A 26109-nucleotide genomic window follows, 5' to 3' on the forward strand; every position below is an offset into this window, starting at 1 on the left:
TTAGAAGGATTAAAGAAGACTGTGTGCATATTTAGCTGAAATAGTGATATGACCAACGCCATCACCGTAGCTAACATTTATACAACTCTGACTACGTGCTAAACACTAATCAATGTGATATGCAGATAATCCCTCGTCAATCTTTCCAACAATCCTTATTTTATAGATAAGGAAACCAAGGCATGGAGTGTTTAAGTAGCTTGCCCAAAGTCATAGAGGGACCACCTGGCAGAGCTGGGATTTGAACCAGACACCCTACCACCATTGTCTGTGTTGCTCACCACCCCCTCCACTGACTCTCACCAAAGGAAATCACGTGTCTGCAAGTGTTTGTAAGGTATGAAATATTTAATTATTGGTAGTTATTATTTCATTGGTCCCAAGAAAGTTTTCCTTTTCCCCTAAAACAGCCTCCCCATTACATTTACTGATGTCTGAAGGACCTTTCAAAATAGACAAAACCTTTCTTGCCTAAGCCCTAAAATGCAAATACTAAATCAAGAAGTACCCTGGTGACTTGTGTCCCCTCTCTGGCCAGGGCCTGCCTGTCTCAAGTGAGCAGAGGAGCAGGCAGGACACGAAGGACTGAAAGGGTATGAGGAGAAGCAGCAGAAACACTGATCATTTGTTTATTTTACAACGTTGCCTGGAGCTGACCTTGGAACAGTTCCCGTTCGTGTTGACTCAGGAACGCAGTTTGGGAAAAACTTAATTTTCCAAAGCTTTACACTTGTGCCAATGGTTTCTTATCCCCAAGGCTAAAACCTCTAAAAGATTTTCTTCTCCCCAAATTGCAGCATGTCTCCAACAAAACTGTGGATTTCTCAGAGGCTAGGTGGACACCTCTTAAAACATCTTAGCCCATAAATAAAGGCTCTTGTCAGTAGCATATCATAACCTGAATGTGTACAATGTAAGTGATAAGACTGTCCTATTCATATCTAATCTTCCAGAATAGCCACCAATTCCCAAGGGTATAATAGTTCTCCTGTGTTCTGTCAATCACATTCATAAAGGTGAAGAGTCCCCTTCAACTGGGCTCCTAGGGACATTCAGGCTCTGAGTGTGGTTCTGCCAGCCCTGTCCTACACTCCCCAGCTTCAACTAAAGAGTAAGCCTGAACCTCTTGTTGAAACATTCCTCTCTTGTAAAAGAAGCTTATGGTTATACGCATGTCTCAAATTAAGTGTATTTTCCACATAAAGAAAACAAGGGCAAATATTTACATAATGCTACCATGTGCCAGGACCCACTCTAAGGGATATACACAGATTTGTTTTCACAACACGAAGCCGTAGCCATTATTATCATCCCATTTTTCAGACGAAAAAAATTGAGGCTTAGAGTTTACATGATGTGTTCAAGGCCACTCAGCTAAGAAGTAGCAAAATTAGGATTTTTACCCAAGTGCTCCAGCTTCAGAGGAAAAGCCCTTACGTACTCTACTATACCACCATTCTGACAACTTAGTATTTTAGGAATCAACTTACATTTAGCATTATTGCTAAATTTGGACCGAATTCTTCCTAGAGTTCCAGGCACTAACGTAATGTCATCTACGTTAGTCAGGTAATTGCTCAAGAACTCCGTTCTGTCGCATGTGACATCTTCCATCCCTGAGGGGAGAAAAAGAAGTGTTTTCAGGCAATTGTAAACTTAAAATCTTAACACAGACACTAAAGATAACATCCAGGCATCTCCTTAATTCTTTTGTAACAACTTAATGTGAGGATTCCTCTCCTTTGAGATGTCTTAACTTGACTTTAAAATTTTTAATGCTTCTTTATATCACCTTTTCATCGGGTTTTGATTTAGTCACATCATTTCGCAGTGCTAGAAGATTGAAAATGCATCATCTCAATGATCATCTTAAGTCATTCAGCAAGAACAGCAAGACAAAGGAAGTTACTATGATCTTTCTTTTTAAGCTATTTAGTCATTATGAAAAAGATCTACTCTAAAAAAATAAAAATAAAAAAGAATCCTAGATTCCTTCAAACTCTTCCCAGCTGGGGGTGGTGTAAATAACTGGAATATATAGTTCTCTGTCTCTTTTGTAAAATGTCATTTTCCAATTCTCTCTCTCTCTAATATATCTCCTGACTTGAGTACATAATCACCAGTCCTCACTCTGTCTCCACTGGTGGCCTTGGATGTTACTGACAAAACAATACTGGCAACAAGAGATGAGAAAGAAAAAAAAAATGTCAGCCCCAATGACCACCCAAACTGAAAAACAAAATATTGCTGAAAACAAGTTGTAAACAATGTAATCAGTCAAAACTGAAGGCTAGCGACTAGAACACAAAAAGGGTCTAGGTAGGGAATTTTTTTAACCAACAAGTATTCCCCCCCCATGCAAGATTCGTTTCCTGCCCCTAACAAAAAAAAAAAAAAGTCTTTATCAATGTTATAAATAGATAACTAAATAAACAATACAAACTCAGATATCAGAATAACAGACTATGGAGGCTGGTCATTTTGAAATTTCTGAGATGGCATGAAACTGTGAAGGTTTAATATGCAGCTTTGCACAATCCAATAGATAGATGCCCTCTAAGGGTGGGCGGTGGGGGGGGATAAGGGATTCTGTAAAGGACGTCCTAAGGTTTTGGAATAAAGAAATATAACCCAGGGTGGCACAGACCTGATAAAATCCAAATTATATTCCCTTCTGGGATTCCCAGATCAAGACACCCCATCTCTTTTTCAATACAAATTGGAATGAAGAAAGACAAAAATATATCCCAAGATAGCACAAAGGGTATATAACTTGTCTTTTAACCTTTAAACTCTCGGAAAGAAAAAGTCAAACAATGAACAGCTACTATGTTTTAGCACACTGTTAACTCAGGAAGAGGAAGTCTCCAAATCTGTATTAGTGGAAGACTAGAAGGACCCCCCATTGGTTACATGTCTAGGAAGTCACTTCTGCCGCCCCAGGGATAGACCATCTCTCTTGATCTCAAAGACCACATGTGAAGTGCTTCTCAAGCATCATCGCCTCTCATCCTCCAGACCAACTCTCTGTAGATGGTGTTAGGGTTCTCATTCTACATATGAGGAGGTTGCATCCCACGGCTCATAAGTGGCACAGTGCAATTTGAACTCCATTGAAATACATCCTTACTCCAAAGCCCAGGTTCTGAAACGCTAGACCATACTACCTTTCAAAAAAGGGATGCTATGGCTTCCCACAGCCAAAGCAATCTACTCATCTCAGTAGCCTGCACCTGGTAAGACAAGGTTTTAATATATCTAAAACCTTTACACTGCTCTAGCATATGACCTGCTGGGACTGATCCACTTCTTAGACACCAGACTCCAGTCAATGAGCGAATGCTCTTGACACATCTGGGCAACTTAAATTGAATCAGCTGTGTCCCATGCTCCAGAATCTCTGTCTTATCTGTAGCTTCCACCAAGTCAAACCCATGGAGCATGATTTTGCAGTGGGTCGCACTTAGCCCCTGCCAAAGAGCAGGTTAGTCCCACAACTATTTTTTTTAATTTCTCCTAGATTTCCTAGAACATTCTGGAAAAAAAAAACTACAGGCCCAAAGCAGACCTTTGACTAGGGAGACTTGCCTGCCTTTCTTAACAGAGCTATCAAAGAGTCTATCAATTTTTTCCTCCCAAACCCTGTCCTAGAAGGGAATGTAAGACTGCATTCCAGGGTCACTCTTTCAATCTGATAGTTCTAGAGTGGAGGAGGCATTCTCTAGAACTCAGGGAGCACAGCTAGGAAATAAGAATGCCCTCTGAGGACCCTCTTCCAGCTCTCCAATATCTAATGCTTATGATGTTCAAAAAAGTGGTCATGAATTTTTCTACTTCATACGGTGCTTTAGAAAAACTCAGCTTCTTCCTCTCCATTTCTGTAACTGAACAGGGTCTTAAATTCCTGGTTTGGGTCTTAAATTCCCTCAGTGCATACAGGGATATCATTTTACTTATACATCTCATCTTTGATAAGAATCCTATCCTCCTTATCATATTTAGATTTATTTTTTTAGCCACATAAACTCTGTAGGCTCCTTTAGGGGAGATGTCACTAACAGAGATGAGATAGTAGGACCTGATATGTCACATTCTCGGAGGAAGTAATTAATACCACAGGCAAATTGTCTGCCACACTTTAGTAAGAGATAGAATTTTGTGGAAAGACCTTCTTTCTTGCAAAGAAAAGGAAGACACAGAAAGTCCCTGGTTTTGATCAAAATGGTCCGGGGTCATCTCAGGTCATCTCATACTTCTGAGTCATGCCCTGATTTCTTTCCCTACCCTGAAGAAAGAGGGAAGGAGGTGAAGAACACAATCTGGGATTCTGAGGGCACGGGTTCCTCCCCCAACACGATCAGAAACATGATCTGTGTAGCTGTCCTATTAGCAAAGAGAAAACAAAACTTTACCATGGTCTCCAACAAAGATGACATTGACACAGCGATGCAGCTTCAGCTGTTTCAGTCCATCCATTAATTGCCCCACTGTTTTGTCAATTTCCCTCAGAGGATTTGTCATCTGGAAAAAGGAGCAAATTAGTCCCTGCAGGTATTTTTTTTTCCTCTCAGTTTGTCATAGATCTTCTATCCCTAGAACATTCTGGAAAGAAAACTTCAGGCCCAGAGGCAGAGCTTTGTCGAGGGAGATTTGCCTGCCACCCTCAATGGAAATCTGTTCTGAGCACTTTTATTTGTATTATTTCAGGAACATAAGACCTCTCCTCATCCAATCCTTTCAAAATTCTGATACAAAAATATCAGAAATATTAAGGGCAATTCTTTTCTTTTTTAGAGATAAAATGACCTTTCGAAAATGTAACAATGTTATTTAAATCCAAGAATTTTGAGAGTGAGCAGAAAGTCAGATGGATAGTTTAAGCCTCTTGTTCGCTAGGTAAAATCACATCAGGTTTTGAACCATGGTGAGAAGATGGAGGCTAAGTGAATCAAAAGAAGTTCTGAGGTAAAATGATACACTTCCACTGGATGCTAAACCAGAATATCATTAATACAATGGAATCCATCTAATGTTTTGAAGAACTTAACTGCCAATGCCTGAGAACAATAGATTCTTGATAGAAGAATCTCTTCTAAGAAAAAAGCTACTGCTTCTCAATTTAATCCCTTTCAAGCTGATTTTGAGTAAAAGAAGAAGCTACGAGAGTCCTAACTTCACAAGAAGTGAACCATTGGGCTTGTTCTAGATTTCTTACCCAGCCTAAGGAAACACAAAAACTCAGGTCTCTGAAAAAATTTCCAAAGATGAAGAAACAAAATCCATCTCTCATGTTCTTGCTTCCAGTGGAAGCTTCTAGTAGCACGAACGCTCCAACACACTAGAGTCTTCCCCTCTCACTGTCATCTCTGCACAATGGAAAGGTTTCCAAGAAACATCTCATCACACAAACACTTGACAGTACTTCGCATGAATGTTACAACTTAGCTGCAGTCACACACATACACACAAGAAGGCTGGTAAGAACAGCAGGGTCTTGCATATCATGTTTTAGATTTCAGACATATAATATTATCTTCCATTAGCATCTTCTCAGATGCCTCAAGACCTTTCCTCATATCATGTCCTCGGTAAAATCAGGTGTAAGCTTGTTTTTCTTCCTGACAGGAGTCAGTATTTCAAACTCTGTCCCAAGGAGTAAGTCACAAGGGGAAGTCTCAGGAGGATAAATGCAAACAGCATCTGAAGGGCTAATACGTGTGGGACTAACAGGTATTTGCTTCTGAGAAAAGCAGGCTCTCCTCTAAGACCTTCACCTCGACAAAAAAATACCAAATGCGCAATATATGTCAATCCTTGGCAATGACTTATTTTCACCAGCCAACTCAGCTGATATCCAAGACCTTCTTCTCAGTGATTAGTTCAGATAGTCAGAAGCAAGAAAGCGCCTTGGAGGTATCTGAAGGTTTTAAGAGAAGTGACAACCTACAGCCTGTTCTGAATATACTGAAAAGAGTAAACGTCACTCATCTCTCTATGAGAAAATACCCACAATTCCAACTATGCATTGTTTTCTCTTTCTTTCTTGTCTATAACCTAAGACCTTTTCTGAACTCTGAAGGTAGAGGCTCCTAATATAAGCCAATTTTCTGTTGGGTTCTCATTTACATTGTCTTTGAAGAATCCCCTCACTGCTTTTCTAGATTGTTCTCAAGAACCAAGGCTACAAAGCACTGTAACAGATTCCATGAATTAGGGCAAGCAAATCCAACAGCCGTCCTCACATTCATTCAAGCCTAAACATTAATACCAGTTGTAGGGCAGCTAACTCTAAAGAAAGTAGAAGGTTCTTTTTTCCTGTCTTGCTGAAAGTTCAGGAGGTCTCCACATTAACATTAACCTCTGAAGTACCAGATTCTTCTGGACTCAAAGCCAAGGATGACACGACCAGAGTTCTTCTGAAACTTATTCAGCTGATTTTCAAAGCAAAGCACTGAAGGAAACCTTCGACTCAGACCTGCCCGCCGCAAAGCTTTGGAACAATAGATAAACTTACTTTGTCCTGACGAGTTTCCGCAGCATAATGATCCATCCTATGTAATTTTCTTCTTCTTTTCTTTGGAGGAGCAACTGGTCTTTCCTGTCTCCTCTTAGGGGTAACCTTCCTCTTAGGTCTCTTAGCCGGAGTAAGAGGTGAGCCATAACTACTCTCCTGTACTGGCGGATAGAGATGTCTGGACTCAGAAGTCGTCTGTCCCTCTGGGTCAGATCATAAAGCTCACACTTTGCCATCTGGGGTCAGCAGAGCCTTAGTTAGAAAAACGAAGGCTCTTTATGTGAGAAAAAGTAGGTATGAGGAATGATTCAGGGGACTCTACAGAGAGAAGCCTCCTAAGTCCGTTTTGACGCTGCCGTCACAGTTTCTTCACCAAGAGCAAGAATATAGTTTAAGAGAATCTAGTCATGTGGGTGTCTCTTGGGCTGAGGAACCTGCTGGGGGTTACACCTGAAGGTGACATACAGTCCTGCATTCCACAACTCCTGCATTAGGGAGAGACTGGTCCCTGGTTACGAAAAGCTCTCCATTTTTAAAGTACTAGAAGAAAACCAAATAGAACACTAGCCATTTGGTCATTTCAAGGTGACAACGGGGTTCATGCAGGGGGCTCCAATGCAGAATCTGCTGGATGTCTGTTCATACCACCAAAGTATATCGAAGCAAGAGTCACCCTGATTGGCAAGAATTAGGGGAAAAAATATTTAAACCAAGGATGGAGTGAAACATAAATAATAAGCAATCCACCTTGGTCATGAAAAGTAAGTACCTCCTTAGTACTTATACAAAATGGGGCTTCCAGCAGGAGAGAGAACTTCTCACTGATAATTTAGGTTTTCAGTACAGAGGAACTTTAAGCCAAGAGATAACCATAAATAAAACTGTCTTTTAAAAAAATTATCTTGTAAAATTAGTTAAAATACAAAAAGTCATCAAGATCTCTTCATCTTGGTCTACATATGAAGAAAGAATCTACGTGCTTATACTCTTCCTATCAGATAACCCCCTTCTTGGGGGGACGGACTGCCAGCACTATGCATCCTGTTATGAAAATCTAGAGAGTAGTAAAGGCTGACACACAAGCTGAATAAGGAAGATAACCTTTTGGGACTTCCAAACGCTAGAGAAAACCAGGCCCCTGATTTGCCGATGGTGCAAAGGTGAATTAAATCAGCAAGCCCTGAGGTCTCCCTAGCTGAGTCTCTCTCGGTGGGACTGCTCCAAGAATCATTCAGATGCAGGAAGGGGCGGGAGGAGAAACAATGTTAGTGAATCCCAAAAGGAGGCCATCTGCCATGCCAGGTCACTGTTTCCAAAGCAAGCGACTGCATAGACACTGCCATTTCTACCTCATCCTCGCTCTCCAGCAGAGCGATGAAAAGACCCAGCCCCATGGACTCCGGTTTGGTTTGGTTTCTTAAATGCGTCTAGTTTCAGGCAGTTCTCCATGAGAAGAGAAGCAAAAGAAAAAGAGGGTTTCCCAGTTCATGGTCACGGAACACAGTTCAGCTCGCGCTCGTCGGCCCATCAGACACTCGGCCATTCGCAAGAGGCCTCAACATTCAGAAGACTCCACAAGCGGGCCCTGCTGGTTGCAGCGGGTTAGAGCAGCAGGAGGGACAGAATTTAGCCAAGATGAGTTTTCATCCAGGGATTGCATCGCATGTAGTTCCTTCTTTGAATGTTAGAGGTAGACGAAAGCTAAGTTTTCACTGACCAGCCGTACTATAGTCTGACTTTAGAAGACTTAGCCTGAGGTTATTAGGAGGATGGGAGGTAGAGGGGCAAATTTCCCTGCTTTTCAGAAGGATACTTTGCCATCTGAAGGTAGTCACTAGCCAGCCAAAGCTCTGCCTCTAGGCCTGAAACAGCAGCCGACCGAGGAATCACAGAGAAAGCGTAGAAGGTCAAAGAGGAAAAGATTGTGCCAATAATCAAAAGCAAGCATGTTTCCGAACATTCACCATTACACGATGAAACCAGGAGCAATACACCATTTCTTGAAGCTATTAGCCCAATGTTTGGTCATCTCATTTAATAGCCTTTGAGAATCGTCCTGAAAAAAGTATACTCGGGTATTAAGCAAGTAAAACACACAGTTCAACTGCGTTGTAGCTTGTAACATTCTGCCAGAGCGAATTTTTTCAATTAAACTTCAAATGCAAGGTATTTCTCATTAGATGTAAATGATGACATGTTACTGATTTTATAAATAGTATTTCGGTTCGTAAAGCCTTTATACACATACCACATGTATATATTGATAGAAACCAATTAGTTGACTACAGAAGAGAGATTTTGCTGCCTTGTTTTGGTTTCCTTTTTTTTTCAAGGGTAAACAGTTTTGCTTTTCATTCAGTAAAAATAAGATTCCTAGAACCAAATGAAAAATAGTTGAAATCTGAAAATACTCCTTGCCTTACCGGAAGAAAGTGGCCAGGTTATCAGGTTATCATAACTGAAGAAACATTCCAAGATATCTAATTAAGAGTGTTTTACCCAGTGGATACATGAGAATATCCCAGTTTACAAGAAGTATTAATACTAGAGAGAACATAGCATGAATACTTCCAAGTCTTAATTAAAAAATTCTAGAGGGAAAAAAAAAGCTCTATACTTCCGAGCAACCCTGAGCACAGCACCATCATTACAACAAATTCAAGCATCCTATATTATGTTCCATTTATCACGGCTCAGTACTTAAAAAAATAAACTCTCCAGTTTTTTCTTGATTAAAAGGCACACACATACACTTTCAAGTATGTAATTACAATTGAACTATACGTATTAGAAATCCAGAGATGTTTGTGGATCAAGAAGCCTTATTGCTGAGCTGTATAACTTTTAAAGAACTGAGGGTCTTGCGAGTTCCTCCTATTTATATTGCAAAAACCCAACTTCTGACTTAAAAAAAACTTCTGTCTGAATTGAACATAGTCATTTACCTAATCACTCTGCGTATCTCCTGGAAGTTTCAAGGGCTCCATGGGAAGAACCCTGGCCCAGGAGCTCTTAGAGTCTAGCCTCCAAGTCCACTTAACCACCAGGTGACCTAAGCCACCCCACACCTGTTTAGGCACCAGCCTCTGGCTCTTAAAAAAAATGGCTATACCAACCTCTAGCCTGTCTATGCCATAGAGTCTTTTAGGGGATATTATTATCCAAGTGAAGCACAACTTTTAAATAAGGCACATGGAACTGCTTAGGATTTTTTTTTAACATTTTAATAAAATGTGGTTCTTTTGGTTCACTTTAGATTAATCTCAAAGAAAGTCATCCTAAAGATAAAACAGCCATGCTTGCGCTGGCAAGAGTAAGATTTGTGTTTCATGCAGATGTTTATCTCATTTTATCATTTGTGTTTCATAATCGTGCAACACTCGTTAAACATCAAAGGGATAGGAAAAAGAGCATCAGACTTCTATAACTGCAATGATTTAAGGCAAACTAAGAATGCTTTCACAAAGCCATTACTTTCCGGTGTTTGAAAAAATCACGGAATTGATGTTAAAACATTCAAAAATACTTAGGTATTTTTCGTGTATTTGGTATTTACTGCCTTTGGCTAGATATGCTGCATTTTGCTCAAAAATATTTAAACCAAGACACACTTCTCTGTATTTCCTACTCAGTCTTATGCTGAACACAGTGAACGTCATTATCCCCAACGGTGCTGTCAGCCTGTTAGAGAATGGGAGGCAGTTTCCAACAGCAGAGTTTTTGAAATGATTTCTCCTCCCAAATCAAGTTAGAGTATGTTGATGTAGACCTCACCACTCTAGTTAGAATGAGAGATGGAAAACATTCTAGATTTGTAAATCCCATCCTGCTTTAAAGTGATCTATGCTGCAGTACTGGGAAGATTTCTATCTCCAGATGACTGACGAACATCATAAAATACAGTCATCCTTTTCCCACCTCTGAATTTGAAATTATACTGGATATTGTCTAACAAACAGATGGCTTTCAACCAACATTCCTCACTGTTTGTAAAAGGCCATTACATTGCTCTGCTAAATAGATTCATTCAGTCGTGCATTTCTCTTAATTAGGAATTAATTTCCTTTTTGGGAGTGATGAATATGTTCACAGTCTTCACTGTGGTGATGGTTCCACAGGTATATATATCTATGTCAAAATTTATCAAGTAAAAAAGTGTTCAATGCTAGAACATATGCCAGGTTGATTGTCTCTGCTAAGGCTGTTAGAGCAACTTAGCTGACCCATCCTCTCGGAACTGCATAATTATTTTAAGTGAGCTGAAATTCAGTTGGAGCATTTTGTGTTGCAGGTTTCAGCTCCAGATGCCTTTCCATTCCTATCCCAGGGATGGCAAACGCCAACCCTTTCTAATCCTGTGCCTTCTGACTGATGCCTTCAGGGCATACACCCCTCCTATGAACACCAAGGTTAGGGTATGTTTGAATAGCAACTCAATCTAAACCTGCAAGAGAAACAGGTATGTTTAAGATTTTTAGTCTTGCAATTGTTTGGCTATGTATAAACCTTGCAGATGCAAATACCCAAGAGACTTTGTACAAATCCCGAATCTAGTCAGTAGCCCCCAGGCACAGGTTCTCCTCAGGCAGGTGATAAGCTACTAACCTCAGGGCCAAAAGGGCCATACTTGTGTCCAGAGAAATCAGGTTGCTCAGAATAGAAGGCATAGACCGAAGGCCTACGGGAAAATTGGAAGGTTCAGAATCTCCCTCAAACCACATATAAGAAAGAATATCAAGTAATCCTACACATTGAGAAAAACTCCTCTCAAATCAAGTTAAGTAATTTCCCAACCACTGTTCGTCTTAACGTGGAAAATATCTCTTTCTTGTTTCTTGGGGGCGGGGGGAGGGCGGATTCTATTCTTTCCACATTCACCACCCCCCACACTACCCCCACCGTGCTAACTGCCTGGTACCCCCTTCAGGGAGCAAACGTCACAAAGGATTATCTGAACACATACTCAGGTCTTTGATCCTCGAGATAATAGAGCCCAGTGAAAAGTCACACAGACCATGCAGTCTGTAGCCTGAAAGAACATCTCCATTAGAGTGAGAAGTCAGTCTGACTGCTTCCGCAGTCCTTGGAATGTTGCTGCTGGTTCGCTTATCCAGGCCAGGAACTTGCTGGAGCTCGCGGTAGCAGCCAGGATGAACAGCTGTACTAATCCCTGGCACTGAGTGGGGCCCTGTGACCTATGTCCCTCGTGTCCTTCTTAGGGAAGTAACGCTAAGGCTGAGAACCACAAAACTTAGTAGTACCACACCTTGACCGGGCCCATCGAGTCTTCACCCAGGTCTAACCTAGGCTGGAAACGTACTGAAAAAAGAAGAGGGAAAGCTGGGGGCATGGAAACAAATACCTTTCGTCGTCTGGCAGGGTGAGCCATTGCAGGATGGTTAATATTCTCCGCTCATGAGGGATGACCCTGTGGGGATGTAGCAGGCAAAGCATGACATGAGGTCGCAGTTCCACAAACTCCAGCCCAGCCCAAGGGCTCTCTATTTACTGCCATCTGTTTTCACTTCATTGTCGTACAAGGCCCTCTTTCGAATTAGAGTTTAAACTTCCGCTGCATTTGCAACACGTCGTATTGCTCAACCTCTGCTGTAGAAGATGAGACTGGAAACTCTGATTCACAGTCAAGTGAGGAACCTGCCCTGTTGATCAGAGACTCTGCTGCAGGCAGAAAGGACCCTGGGCTCAGAGGCACCGCCATTTAGTGAGTAAAGCCATTAGCTGTGGCCACAGGGGGACCAGGACTTATACCCCCATCTGCATCTTGCTGGTGGTGTGACCTCTCTTGACCTCCATGCCACTTTGACCTCTCTGGGCCTCAGTTTACTTATCAGCAAAAGTAAGATAATAGCAAAACACACTGCACACAGCTTGATTATGAGGATAAAATGAGACAAGACAAGGGGTGCCTGGGTGGCTTGGTCGGTTAAGTGTCTGCCTTCAGCTCAGGTCCATGATCTCAGGGTCTTGGGATTGAGCCCCGTATCGGGCTCCCTGCTCATCAGGGAGTCTGCTTCTCCCTCTTCCCTCTTCTCCTCCCCCTTCTCATGCACTTTCTCCCTCTTTCTCAAGTAAGTAAATAAAATCTTTTTTTAAAAAATGAGACAACACAGGCAAAGGGCATGTACGGTGCTAAGTACATAGTATATTCCAAAAAACCTTTTTTTTATTAATGATCATGAGTTATCATTCTATCTCTAAAGACCTATATGACTTTAGAAATGTTATTTTATCTGAAACTTTACATTCTTCCTCCATAAAATAAGGGGTTAGGAAAGGTAGTCTTGAAATTCTCTTCTAGCTCTATAAAAATCTATCAAGAATAGGCACATGTAATTATGAGACTGACAAAAAGGGTATAATCTTCATTCACAATGACTTTTGTGTTTAAGTCTCATTCCTCTGTTGAAATATAATTACCCGAAATCTGGCACGAGCTTTAAGAGCTCTCAGCTAACATGATCGCACTGTAGCCCGGGGTGAGTTTCATTAAGATGCTCACAAGCAGGGCGATGCTTTTATTTATGGGGAGATTTGCTTATTCTTTCCTAACAAGGAGCACACCATGCTTTTCTGCTCCCCCATCTGAGACCAGGCCTTAGGGCTTGTTTATGATGAACTCAAACTAAAGCCCAAGTTTAACTGTGGTTGGTAGAGATTACTGTGGCCAAGAGTGAACCCTAGTATAAATTACGTCCCCTGGGTGATAACGATGTGTCAGTGTAGGTTCACCAGTGGTGACACACGTACCACTCTGGTGGGGGACACTGATAACGGGGAGGCTGTGCATGTGTGGGGACAGGGGGTACGTGAGGATTCTCTGTGCCAACCACTCAAATCGCTGTGAACCTTAAACTGCTCTAAAAAATAAACTCCATTGAAAACTTACTATGGGATGCTGGTGGGCCATTTAAACTTTTACTGTCAGTGGATGTGAACCAGGGCAAGCCAGGAGAAAGAAGAATCTTCAGAGCCATGGGAGAAGCCTAGAGTTGGCAGGAGCTCTAATCAAGGAGCTCTTCCCCCATGCCCCACCCCCGCCAGCCACCCCCACCCACTCTTATAGATTGGAGATTTGTCATTCCTCTGGCCCCCTCTCAGTCTAGAGCTATCCAACCAGCCCAGAAAATCATATTTACTATAAAATGAGTCCTAACTGAAGCAAAATCCAATGCTCTTGAATACATGGGACCCTGTTTATTATATCCTAATTGAATTAGAAATAGGCAGAGCAAAGCCAAGTTAATCACTTCAGGTATTTAATTCATCAGCCTCAGAAATCCCCTGTATCTGAACAAAATAATTACATATTTAGAATTCTTTCCTAACTTAGAAAAAAGCAAATGCTGTCACCTTTCCATTTTACCTCACTTCATACCTACCTACAAGCTGCATTATATTATGTAACTGGTGTTAAGTCACACAATGGACTCTGATGGACTTGCTTGATGCCAATGGAAAAATAGAAGCTGATAGAATTTGTGTCGACTTAGAACACACATCTTCTAACGCCTCTGTTGGACACGGTGCTTGTCTAGCCGTGGGCGGGAAATAAAAGCATCCTCTCCGAGGCCAGAAGGCTTGGGGTTGAATCCTGACTCCAACATGTGTTGGTGATGAGACTGCCAAGTTACCTAACCTTTAACTGCCTCTATAAAATGAGGATAATAATACTTCCTATCGCGTAAGGTCATTGTAAGGATTAAAAGAGAGAATACACGTAAAGCCCTTTGGATAGTGCCCGGCACATGGAGTTTAGAGAAATGTTTGCTTTTGTCATTATGCGCTGGATTCACAGCTCCACAGAGACGACACACTCATTCATGAAATATTTGTTAAACATATATTACTTTCGAGGCTTTTGTGTGAATGTAAATGAAGATACAGAATACTTCTACTAAAAAGACCCTTACAGACGAGTCACCATTCTCTGCTTAGAACAATAAGCAGGTGACTGTCACTTTCTGGGCAGGGGCTGAGTGTGTGTGTGTGGTAAGAACCAGAGAGGGGAACTGTAGAGGCCTGAGTATCCTTCCTAAGTATGACCCTGGACACAACACTTCACCTCTCTCAGCCACGTGTTCCAATCTTGCCAATGAGGAGTTGAACAAAGTAGTCTCTAACTTTCCTAGGAGTTCTAGCTTATCTTTATGAAATTAACCCAGGAACCAAAAGGACATGGCCCCTAGCCATTAGTTTTTAAAATACGATGCAGAGATAGCACAAACAGACGCGGCCACAGAACAGAGTGTGTCCGAATAGAAAGGGCAATGCCGGTCATGCTGCTGTCTTCACCATCACTGTTTGATAGAGAACTTGTTGTGAGCCCAAGTCAGTCAGATATGGTCAGAAAAAGAAAAGGAAGAATAAAAAAGGAGGAATGGAAAATGAAGGATTAGATGAAGTATTTAATGTTAAAGGGGAACAAATATCGTCTTTGTATGGTCAATGTTGAAACAGATGATTAGAAATTTAAAAATTAGAAAGCAAATTAAATTAGAAAACAAATACTATTCATCTGTTACTTTCTATGTACTAAGCACCCTTCTATGCTCTTTAAAGATATTAACCCATGCTATCTTCACAACACCCTATGATAAAGATGCTGTCACCGCCATTTAAAGATGAGGACATTAATGTATTGAGAGATTTAATCACTTGTCCAGAGTCAGCAATCTATGGAGTGGCAGGGCTGGGATTCGAATCAATCTACACACTCATACCTACAGGGAATTACCGCCTTTGAGCATAAATTGACACACACAAAAATGTAATGGGGCATCAGCTGAGGATTACTTTGGACCCTGGTTTGTTTTGTTTATTTGTTTAGTTATAAAAAGATTAAAAAAAGAGAGAGAGATAAAAGCTAAATCCAAGTCACTCCCAGAATATAGAGATAAAAGAACAACAGCCTGAGAAGCAAACCAAAACTGAAGACATCTTCAGAGCGCACAAAAGCTACCTTCGTGTAAGTAGCTTGAACTGGGTGGAGAAAATTGCCATCAAAACCAGAACACTGGGCCTTTTCAATGAAGCTTGGCAGCAGTTTCGGGGGGTAAGGGTGGGGACTAAGTATTAATTATGTCATTGGCCATTAATTATGTCCATTCTGCCAAGCAAATATGTCGTGGGGCAGAAAAAATCATTTCTGTAAGCATCCATGACAGTCAAGGGTTACAAAAATGTTATGCATCAGATTAAATTGGTAGATCAACATGTCATTTACATGTCATTTCTAACAATACCCACACTTAATTCTCAACTCAGAAAACCCCTTTTAAANTAGGGGAAGAAAGGGATAAAGAAAAGGGGGGTAATCAGAAGGGGGAATGAAACATGAGAGACTATGGACTATGAGAAACAAACTGAAGACTTCAGAGGGGAGGGGGTGGGGGAAGGGGATAGACTGGTGATGGGTAGTAAGGAGGGCACGTATTGCATGGTGCACTGGGTGTTATACGCAACGAATGAAGCATCAAACTTTACATCAGAATCAGGGGATGTACTGTATGGTGATTAACATAATATAATAAAATAAAATTAATTAAAAAAAAAAAAGGTGGGAAAAGGAGGCTTTTACAGGGTCATTCATTCTGTCTTCCCTTCAAATCACCAAACCCAATTTCAATTTAGTCCTTCAAATCTGAAAAAGCCACTTTTATTCCCGAATTTGGAGAATATAGATGGTCCCATCTGGATTAATTTGAACCTGTGATTGCTCTCAGCACACTACTATTATAGAATAGCCAGATTTTTGTTAAGGCGTAAGAGGTAAATATGGAAACAGCTTTAGGTGGTTAAAAAAAAAAAAAGATGGAAAGAATATCTCAGTGGGAACAAAATCCCCATGAAAGTTGAAACAGATTCCTTTTCTTACTAAGGAGCCTTAAAAATAATCAACATGTTGACACTTTTATTAGGTAAGGTTCACCTTAAGACTGTTTTATGAACATTAACTACAAATCTCCCCATTACCTCTGTGGGGAAGAGAAGTAGTTCCACTCTTCTTACTAAGGAAATCCTAGAGTTCAGTGGAAAATGGAGTGGAAACAGAGGCTTCCCCTTGTCTCCTGTCTGGAATTTCCAATCTCTAGACCACTACATCAGCTGCCTGAGACCACACTAGACTTTTAATGTTGTGAACAAAAATAAATATAGCATGTTGTAATATATTTACAGAAAATGATAATGCAAACCACAGCAATAAATAGGCTAAGAGTAATATACATTCCCTAGGTGGTAAGTTACCAAAACCAGGGACAGAAGAATCTTAAGGATGACAAGAAGAAGAGAAAATCTTCTTTACATTTCTTTTAAGAAAAGATGGAGGAAAAAGAGAAGACCTCTAAAAAAAAAAAATACTTGGAAGATTATTTTCAATCTTCAAATATTCAAAAGCTCAAGTTCTTTTATATTTAACTGAAGTAAAATCAAATTGAGCTCATGTTTCATAAGCTAAATCATAATTGCAGTTTTACAAACATTGACAAAATAAAGATAACTTACACCGACCAGAAGAATGTCCCAGCTTTCACCCCTTGCTTGGTGGCTGTAATCCATAGCTAATGAGGAAAATATAAGAGGCTTATAATGTGTTCTGAGTTTTGGTCAAAGAAGAAAAAGTTTTTAAAAATGTATTAGATCAGATATCTTATACTTTACCCACACCCCACCATAAATTTCACATCATTTGCAATCATTCTCTTTTCACATCTGGAAGTCAGAATCATTATTTCCATAAATGTCATTCAATACATTCTCTGCAAAAGCTTTCAAAAGCTCTGCTAGGATTCTAGTGGCATTTTAAACTCTTGTTTCATCTCAAAAGTCTGTTCTGTACCTGTCGTTTCTGATCATTGTTTTGAACATTTCACTTATATGACGGAATTCTGCTCATCAAAGGACCCAGGAGTGGACCATATGTTTCCTGTACTATTGCAAGCCTACAGAGGAGAACCCCAATTTGGCACACAGATGCCAGAATCTTGGAACCTAGCTTTGTCTTGTTTTGTTTTAAACTAGGTGAATGAAAAGGGCAGGGGAAAAAAAGCTGTTTTTTATTCTGCATTTTCCCATGCATCTTTTATTTAGCCTTTCAGTAAATGAAATTTTAGGAATAAGCTCCTGGGATAAGTTACGTGAACCAAGCATTTCATTGAGGCTTTTAAAATACTCTTTCCAGCGCATGCTGTTGGAAGGCAGAAGATACAGCGGTTAAGAACCTGAGCTCTGCAACGGGATAGCTGGATTTTAAGCCTGGCCTCTGTCACTCACCAACTGTGCAGTCCTCCAGTAAGTTCCTTAAGCTCTCTGGGCTTCAGTTTCTTTTAAAATGTAGATAATATTACCTAGCACATGGGATTATTCTAAGCTTTAATGAGTTAAGACATTTAAAGTCCTTAAAGCAATGTCTTAGCATTTGGTGAACACTGGATCAATTTTAATCTTAATTATTATGGAATGGAAATAAATATAATCCAGTTATTCTAGGAACATTAAAAACAGCTTAGGATGGCCAGTGTCCCACTGAACATAAGTCTGTAAGAAGAACTTCCCCCCACCCCTCAGGAGGCAAACAGGAAGAAATGTGGCTCATTTGTTAAAAGACCCAAGCAAAAGTGGTCTAGGAATTGCAGCCAGCCCCTTTTCTGGTTTCATTGTATCCAGACTTTCAGAGTATCTTACAGACTCCAGTGAAAACCTCTGGTTTTTGAGGAAAGGGGAAATTGGGAGGTGTGGGCCCTCCATGAGGTTGGCCATGTTTTCAGAAGGGCCTGGGACATCCGGCCTGGGAGAATTCTGCGGAGTCCCAAACCCCTGCGGAGGGACTGAAGATCTCCAGCCTCTCAAAATCATAGCTGTTGCAGCTGGCAAGTAAGGGATGGGCCGGAAAGCATGGAGAGCCCTCTGAGATTGGAGGAGGTATGAGCTGTCTAGTGACTGTCAGCATGGGGGAGGTGGTGCCCTTGTCCCATAGGGATGGGTCGTAGAGATAAGGATCTCAGATTGCTCTGAGGGCCCTTCCAGTGTTTGGTTCAGAGCATCCTTCTGTTTTACGGACAAACTCTGGCATGCTGGGAGTCCCCAGGCCAACCAGGATTCAAAATATGTCCATTCATTCATTTTTCTTTTCCTTGGTGATCACATGTTTGAAAGAGTTAGAAAAAAACGCCCTTTAGTTTATGAATTGTTGATCTGTAAATCAATTCATTTGGGAGTGGAAGAATCCTTGGCCATTTCTTAATATCAAAATTTATGCAGGTTTCTCTTTTGAAGGTCTACATTTGAAGATGCAATCATGCAAAGTCTCCTATATTGCATATACGATATATGCGTTGTTTCAGCCAACTCTTAATGGAGGGCAACTAGTACACCACCATCTCCCCAGACAAAGAGCATTGGGAATATTCTGTTTCATTGATTTATATATCTCTTCTTATGTTTCCTCATCGATTTCTATAGTAGTCACAGCTGGTTCCACATCTCCCAGTATCATATTTAAATGCTGATCATAAGCATGTAATCTGCCTCGAAGCTCTTATCATTTCTCATTTTCAAATCAATTGGCTCATCCAGGCTGAGCCTGATGAGATCCAGGGACTCTTCTAGAGCGTTGGTAGTTTGTTGCTGGTCCACGTGGTCTGCCAAGTCTCAAACCCTGCACCCTATCCCACTTCTCCAGAGAGAACGCGAGCCCACCCTCCACCCACCCCAACTGCCCCTGGAAACGTGAAAATGCAATGCCAGGGAAGCAGAAAGAAATCTCATTGCAGAGTTTGCATTGGTCATTTGAAACTGGGGCAGATCTTCAGGGGGAGGGGTAGGCTGGGCCTATCAGGCAAGGGCGTGTCCAGGCCTGGGGGTGCCCTTTCTTGTTGCAACACCTCCACTGTCAAGAAGATGCACCCAAAACTAAGCGCTGGGCATCCCACAGCTGACTCAAAACCACATCGGATCCCTGAGGGACCAGTTTCTTCTATACATGTATACGTATTTAAGATTGATTTATTTATTATAGAGAGAGAGAAGACGGGAGCAGAGGGACAGAGAGAATCTCAAGCAGACTTCCCCCTGAGCTTGGAGACCACACCTGCCTGCTGGATCCCGCAACCCCGAGATCATGACCTGAGCTAAATCACAAGTCGGATGCTTAATGGACTGAGTCACCCAGGCGCCCCAACCGTTTCTTATATTAAGTGATCTATTTCCATACTTATTTTAATTTCAGAGACTCAAACTTAGTGTATTTGTAGCCAAACAACGTCATACCAAATCTAGTGCCTTGATGTTTACAAAGAAGTTGTACTAGGCAATATTTGGAGTTATGAAATGTAAGATTAATCTGGGGTTTTTCTAATGGAAATTTTTTAATGCAATTTGTCAAATGATGAGCCTGCACTTTCAAAAGTTATGTTGTGGAATTATGCTGATGTTGGCAAGATCTGGGCAACAAGGAAGCCCCATGGGTAACTTTTAGCTCAGTAATGTTTACAGGAAAAGATCACCAGAAGGGGTCTTTGAAATGGTATAAGGAAAGGGCATGGGGAGAAAGGGGAGCCAATGGCAAAGTCAGGGTCATGTGCTCTTTATACTTTGCTGTACTTCCCCAGATTTTTACAGTGACAATAAACATCTTTGTAATCAGAAAAAAATTAGCCAACTGTAAAACGCAACCGAACCATGAGGACAATTAAGAGGTGGTTAAAAAAAAAAAAAAGTTCTTTCTGGAGCACCTTGGTGGCTCAGTCGGTTGAGCATCTGACCCTTGATTTTGGCTCAGGTCATGATCTCAGGGTCCTGGGATCCAGCCCCATGTCAGGCTCTGCGATCAGCAGGGAGTCTGCTTGAGGATTCTTTCTCCCTCTCCCTCTGCTCCTTTCCTCACCCCTCCAACCCTCTCTCTCTCTCTCAAATAAATAAATGAATCTTTTTAAAAAATCTACTTCTCAAAAAAAAAAAGAAGCAAAAACATTCTTCCTGCTTTTTGGTACAAGTCATATTGACCATATTTTCTAAAAGAAAAGTGGGGGCATGGTCAGAAAAGTGCAAAAAGTGAACAAATGACAGAATCTTTAAAATTAAAAACATTTAGGGGCGCCTGGGTGGCTCAGTCATTAAGCGTCTGCTTTCGGCCCAGGGCGTGATCCCGGCGTTGTGGGATCGAGCCCCACATCAGGCTCCTCCGCTGGGAGCCTGCTTCTTCCTCTCCCACTCCCCCTGCTTGTGTTCCCTCTCTCGCTGGCTGTCTCTCTCTCTGTCAAATAAATAAATAAAATCTTAAAAAAAAATTAAAAACATTTAAAAATCTCAAACAAAAGAACCCTAGCAGTAAGGAGCCATTCTGTCAAGGTTTAGCAAATGGTAGGAGGTTGAAGCATGACGTTCTTAAGTTAAATCAGATCATAAGTAGCCCTAAACGTTCCTTGCAGGTCGTATGTATATATTATATTTCTGAACTCAGAAGTTAAATCTAGTAATTACAGAGAAAAAAGTCACGAAAACATTGGTCCAAAAACAAAAACAAAAAAAACCAAAAAAAACAAAAAAAAAAGAAAAGAAAAGTGAAAACAAGCTTCTGGGGCTATTAGAAAGAGAGAGAGAAGTTTCTAGTTCCTTGTTAATTCAGAGAAATGGGAATCTGTATTTCTCTGAATTTGAATGTAATATAAATTTCCTCAAAGATTGGTGAAACAGGACAACAAAAATAACCTGACAAGACACTAGATTTGGTTTCCCCACCTTTAATGCCAGTATTTCTCCATTACTCTGCTTTATCTAGAGGCTGACTTCAACATTTATGTCTTAGATACTACATTGGGAAGAGGGGAAAAGGGGGAAATTATTGTACCTATTTGACATGTTATCAGGAATTTAAAAAAAAAAAGCTTTCTCACTGGAATCAGAAGGATTTAAATGCGAAATCCAACCCTTTCTCACATTAAATAAAGTATGCTGCTGAGGGAGAAGGGGAGAGGTTTTGAAAAAGAAAATAAGCCAGAAAACATTTTTCAAAAACATGAGCTACTATTGTAGTCTTTCTAGCAGTTCTTTGCAGGGAAATGATTCCTTTGCATTCAAAAGCACAGAGCCAGGATAAATAGAATTCTGGGAGACCAGAGGGAGGGGTGGGGCTGTCGCATTAGCGGCAGGAAATCACTTACTGAGATTCAAGCTAAGAAATGAGGATTGGGGTTGCTGCAGAATAGACTGTGGACGGGTGTGGCTCTTTGCAGGTGGTTAGCGCCTGAAGAAGGGAACTGATAAAGTACAGGAAAAATGTACAGGCGAACACATCTCAGATATGGTGCAGAACAGTTCAATCCAAGACACAGGAGTGGGACAGCTCGAGGCGTCAGGCTGTGGATTACAGCCTGAGAATAAAGAGATTCTACCCCCATCAGGCCCACAGTCTGAAGCGGGTATGTGAATAATTTCAAAAATATATGGTCAAATTTATGACAGAAAAAATAGCAAAACCCAAAGGAGGGTCCCTGAGCTTAGCCAGGGCTGGTGGAGCTTAGTGACAACCTGGTGACAGATTCTTCAACTGAAATTTGAAAGATGAATAAGAGTCTAGCAGCAAAGCGGCCAGGTGAGCAGGTACAGCACCCTAAGTGCAGGGCAGAGTCCTTCCGAAGGACATTAAGATGCAGTAAAACGAGGGAGGAAAAACCCCAGATTTATAGCGATCTATGGAAAAGAAACAACAGAATAAATAAAAAGTAAAATTTTCCTGAGAAGAAAGCAAAACCTCCCACCGGCAGGATAATAACATAGGCAGGAAGAGAGGTAAGCAGTGACTTGCACTTTCCATCAAGCCAGTCCTTTTGGCCAGGGATTTCACGCCTGTTCTAACATCATCCTTCTTCTCTTTGCAGCCTCTTTCTCGAACATGCCATCGTTCCTGCATTTTCACACTATGGTAATTCACGAGGATGGTCTCAGGACCAACTCACTGTGTCCCCACTACTGGCAGAAACAGCTACGGACCAAGCCTCTTGAGTAATAAGAACATACTTGCTCCTCCAATTAACGCCTTGCTTTGGAAACTGGCTTTAGAGGACTTGCATCGTGGTGGGTGATGGACTTCCTTCTCCAATCTCTGTGTTTCGTGGGCCCTTTGGAGTTACATTCACTCTCCACTTCACTGAGTCCAGATTTAAACCGAACTGGGAATTTCCCCCTGAGATATCTTACTATCAGAAATTGCAGGATTATAGCAGAGAGATTTTTCAAAGAAACAAACATGCTTAAGAAACTTCAGTAAAAGTACGGAACATACTGTTGTAATGAGAACAAATTAAGTATAATTTCAAAGCAACAACAACAACAACAAAAGGAATCCCATTAAAATAGGCATGAGAAATGCAGCATCATAAAGTGAATGACAACTTTTAACAGCACATTGTAAGATTAACAAATTAAAAGCAGCCCCGAGTTTGCTAAGATGGCTATATCCATGTTACCAAAGGGAGAAAAAAAATAATAGAAATTATTTTTGGAAGCCTAACAGTGAGATTCAAATTTTCAGATGGATGATATACAAATGCCCCATCCCATGTATTAAATTTTAAAGGAGGATTCGAGTGGTTCTTATTTACCATTTACTCTGACTCCTTTATTATTTAGCCAAATGTCTTGCATGGTTTCATCAGTCAGTAAAAATAAGGTGAGTTTAATTTCATTACCTAAGATTTTTATAAATATTTTCTCTATCCCAATTATTTTTTTCACTGGTGATTTTGTAAAATGTATAAGCCTATCAGAGGATGGGATAAATGCTTGAGAAATATTTATTAAGGCTCATCTTTTCTCATAATATTGATAGTTGCTTATATTCTTATTCTTAAATCCTTACAGTTTCTGTCCGTGTTCTTTTGATACACCGAATTTCAATAATAAGTATGTTTTAAAATTATAGCTACTATGGCCCTTGAAATTTTTATGGTGTCCCCTTATTCAAGAAGATAAAAGTACCAATCAGTTACACTGTAAATCTTCATCAACACTAGGAAAATACTAAACTTGGTCAAATCTGTCAACGTTGCGAGTTAGTCAGGAAATAAGCAAACAGAATTGAGAAAGACTGCCCTGCACTGGGCAGCATTCCCTCTGCTCTGTTTCTGTAGAAGTTAATGACTGTGGGACTCATCTTCTGAGTCATGCCAACCCAGAGCGAGACTAGTGTCAACACTTGGGGTAAGGTGATCCAGTTTGATAAAATTGCTATTTATCTCTATCTCCTTTGTGGTTCCTCAGGCGGGTTTGCGTCCATGACAAAATTAATACAAAGAACCAACTAGCAACGGCTTGACAGGACCCTCATTTCAGTCATTTTATTTACACATAAAATGTCCCTCTATCATAAACTTTGTGAAATCCACCCTGTAAACAAATTTCACTATGCTCACAACTTAGGTCATCACAGACTTCTGGGAGTCCAGCCTGAATAAAGACGGCAGAATCAGAACCTCCACTATAAAGAAACACTCTACAGACATACAAGGCGTCTTCCACTATTTATTTTTTTAAAAAATGAGAAGCCCATGTTTAACTTTGCATACTGATTTGTTAGGCATGAATATATTTTTGTAATCACAAATGACTCTTTATCGAAGAGCAATAGTATTTTTTTCTGACTTGATATTCTCTAGCTTGCCCACAGATTGGAGCAAATCTTTCCAGGTATGGGATGGTTCAGGGATGGCAGATTCGTGGATGGGTGCAGACACTGTCACGGCAGCTACATAGAGGTCTCAGCCGTCCATCCTAACCAGTACTCCAGGGAGCCACGGCCCCCGGTCAGAGCTGACGTCAGGTGGGACCATTTGCCGTCTGTCCTCTACGTGTTTCTCATCAGCTGTGTATACTGGGCTGTGCTCCTGCAGGGATCCCGGCCCTTCTACCCAGGGGGGTGTGCCCTTGGTTCAATCTGCACATTTGACAACCATGGTTTCACGTTGCCGTTTTGCTCATGAATGACCAAATCAAGTTGCTTAACCTTGCACACAGTCATAGGAAAAATATGATGTAGAAAGCCACCTACATCCTTTTTTACTTTCTGCCCATCCATTAGATCTGAAGTAAACAGGATGAGTTCTTTCAAAGTATTAATTTGCTGGTCTGAAATGAAGGTAGGGTTCCTCTTACATGTAACTTCCAGAAATTTCAAAAAGTGGATTAAACAAAGGAATTCATGGATTTCCCGTGGGTTTCGTTGAGCCCCTTTTATCAGCAAGTTTCCCTGTCTCTGTTCATATGGTACTGGGGCTAAAACTTGGGGGTAGTCCTAGTCATTCACTTCTCTTTTTCATTGTACCCCTAAGTCTACTAAACCAGTATGATCTGACTGTATATTCTTTCCTCAAAATGTTTCTGGCATTCACCCTCTGTCACCACTGTCTAATGAACACATTCATCATCTCACACATTTATAATCATAATCTCACCTACACATACACACACATATATATACACATACAAACAAATGAACATGCAAACATATACATATTATTTACATATATACATAGATATTATGTGTACAGATGTGTGTATATATATATATATATATATACACACAATATATATACACACACACAACACTAAAGGACAGAAACATTGCCAAGTATGAGGAAATTACATGCATCTATTTTGCAGGTAAAAATTGGGGATGAAATGTTGCAGTGCGCAGACACACATACACAAAAAATGCAAAACTTACCGGTTGACCTCCCCACCACCTATGATTAAATTTCTCTCGCCCTCGAAGATGGAAAGTGGCATCAAACACAGGATCATACATTGAATTGCCAATAATTCCATGTGATTCTGGATACAGCCCCTTTGTGGAAAAGCAAATTTACTGTTAAAATACAAATATGATGATCTGTACATATTAGTTCTATCATAAATTCTCTTATCATAGGAGGTTTTATAGCAATATTTAATTTCCAAATTTATATAAGATATATATAGACGTTATGTGTGTCTGAGCAAACATGAATATTATCTATGGATTCATCATAAGCTATCCGAGAGACTTAACATGATGATAAGAAATTTAATATTTGGGTCTTTTTAACTTTTGCAATTTAATAAGATGACAATAATTTTTATTACGATAAATTAATCTGGAGATTGAAATTTACTTATGTGCCTCCAAAGAAGCTTCCGTTTACAAATACACCTTTCCTTTTCCCTAAGTTCTACTTCTACCCCAGGACCCCTCAAATTCATAATAATAATAAAATAAACAAACAAATTACGTTTTTAAAGAAGAAAGCAAGGTGGAATTGGGAGTATCTAAAAACTAAAACAAAGCAGCCCTGAAGTCAATATTTTTATTTGAAAATTCAGAAAATAAACAACAGACCCTGTGGTATCTGAGAGGAGTTTAAAAGTTTAATATATGTGTTCAAACAGAACTTCACCTGAAAAAACTTCAAAGTTACAGTGAAGTTCAGTCCCCCCCAGAGTCGTAAAAGACACTTACTGCGAACAGCTCATGCAGACAAGATAGAAAACAGACAGATTTTCTTTGAACACTGAAAAACATGCTTCTTAAAATCTCCCTTTAA

General features: G+C 40.5%; 1 protein-coding gene across 5 annotated transcripts in view; it reads right to left on the reverse strand.

Moving 5' to 3' along the window:
- Positions 1 to 26109, reverse strand: part of ENPP2 (ectonucleotide pyrophosphatase/phosphodiesterase 2) — a 144530-nt gene that overhangs the window by 32201 nt on the left and 86220 nt on the right. For 4 of the 5 annotated variants that reach the window (XM_034668560.1, XM_019810218.2, XM_002929526.4 and 1 more), the window contains exons 8-13: positions 25254 to 25373; positions 17039 to 17094; positions 11877 to 11942; positions 11120 to 11192; positions 4413 to 4521; positions 1491 to 1616 (exon numbers count right to left, since the gene is read on the reverse strand). In XM_034668560.1, coding sequence (XP_034524451.1) covers positions 1491 to 1616; positions 4413 to 4521; positions 11120 to 11192; positions 11877 to 11942; positions 17039 to 17094; positions 25254 to 25373 — 550 coding nt within the window. Of the gene's footprint in view, positions 1 to 1490; positions 1617 to 4412; positions 4522 to 6514; positions 6671 to 11119; positions 11193 to 11876; positions 11943 to 17038; positions 17095 to 25253; positions 25374 to 26109 lie in introns of all 5 variants that reach the window. The other variant, XM_002929524.4, reaches the window with a different exon arrangement.

The sequence above is a fragment of the Ailuropoda melanoleuca genome, chromosome 9 (genome assembly GCF_002007445.2).
Source record: "Ailuropoda melanoleuca isolate Jingjing chromosome 9, ASM200744v2, whole genome shotgun sequence".
In the NCBI taxonomy this organism is placed as follows: Eukaryota; Metazoa; Chordata; class Mammalia; order Carnivora; family Ursidae; genus Ailuropoda; species Ailuropoda melanoleuca.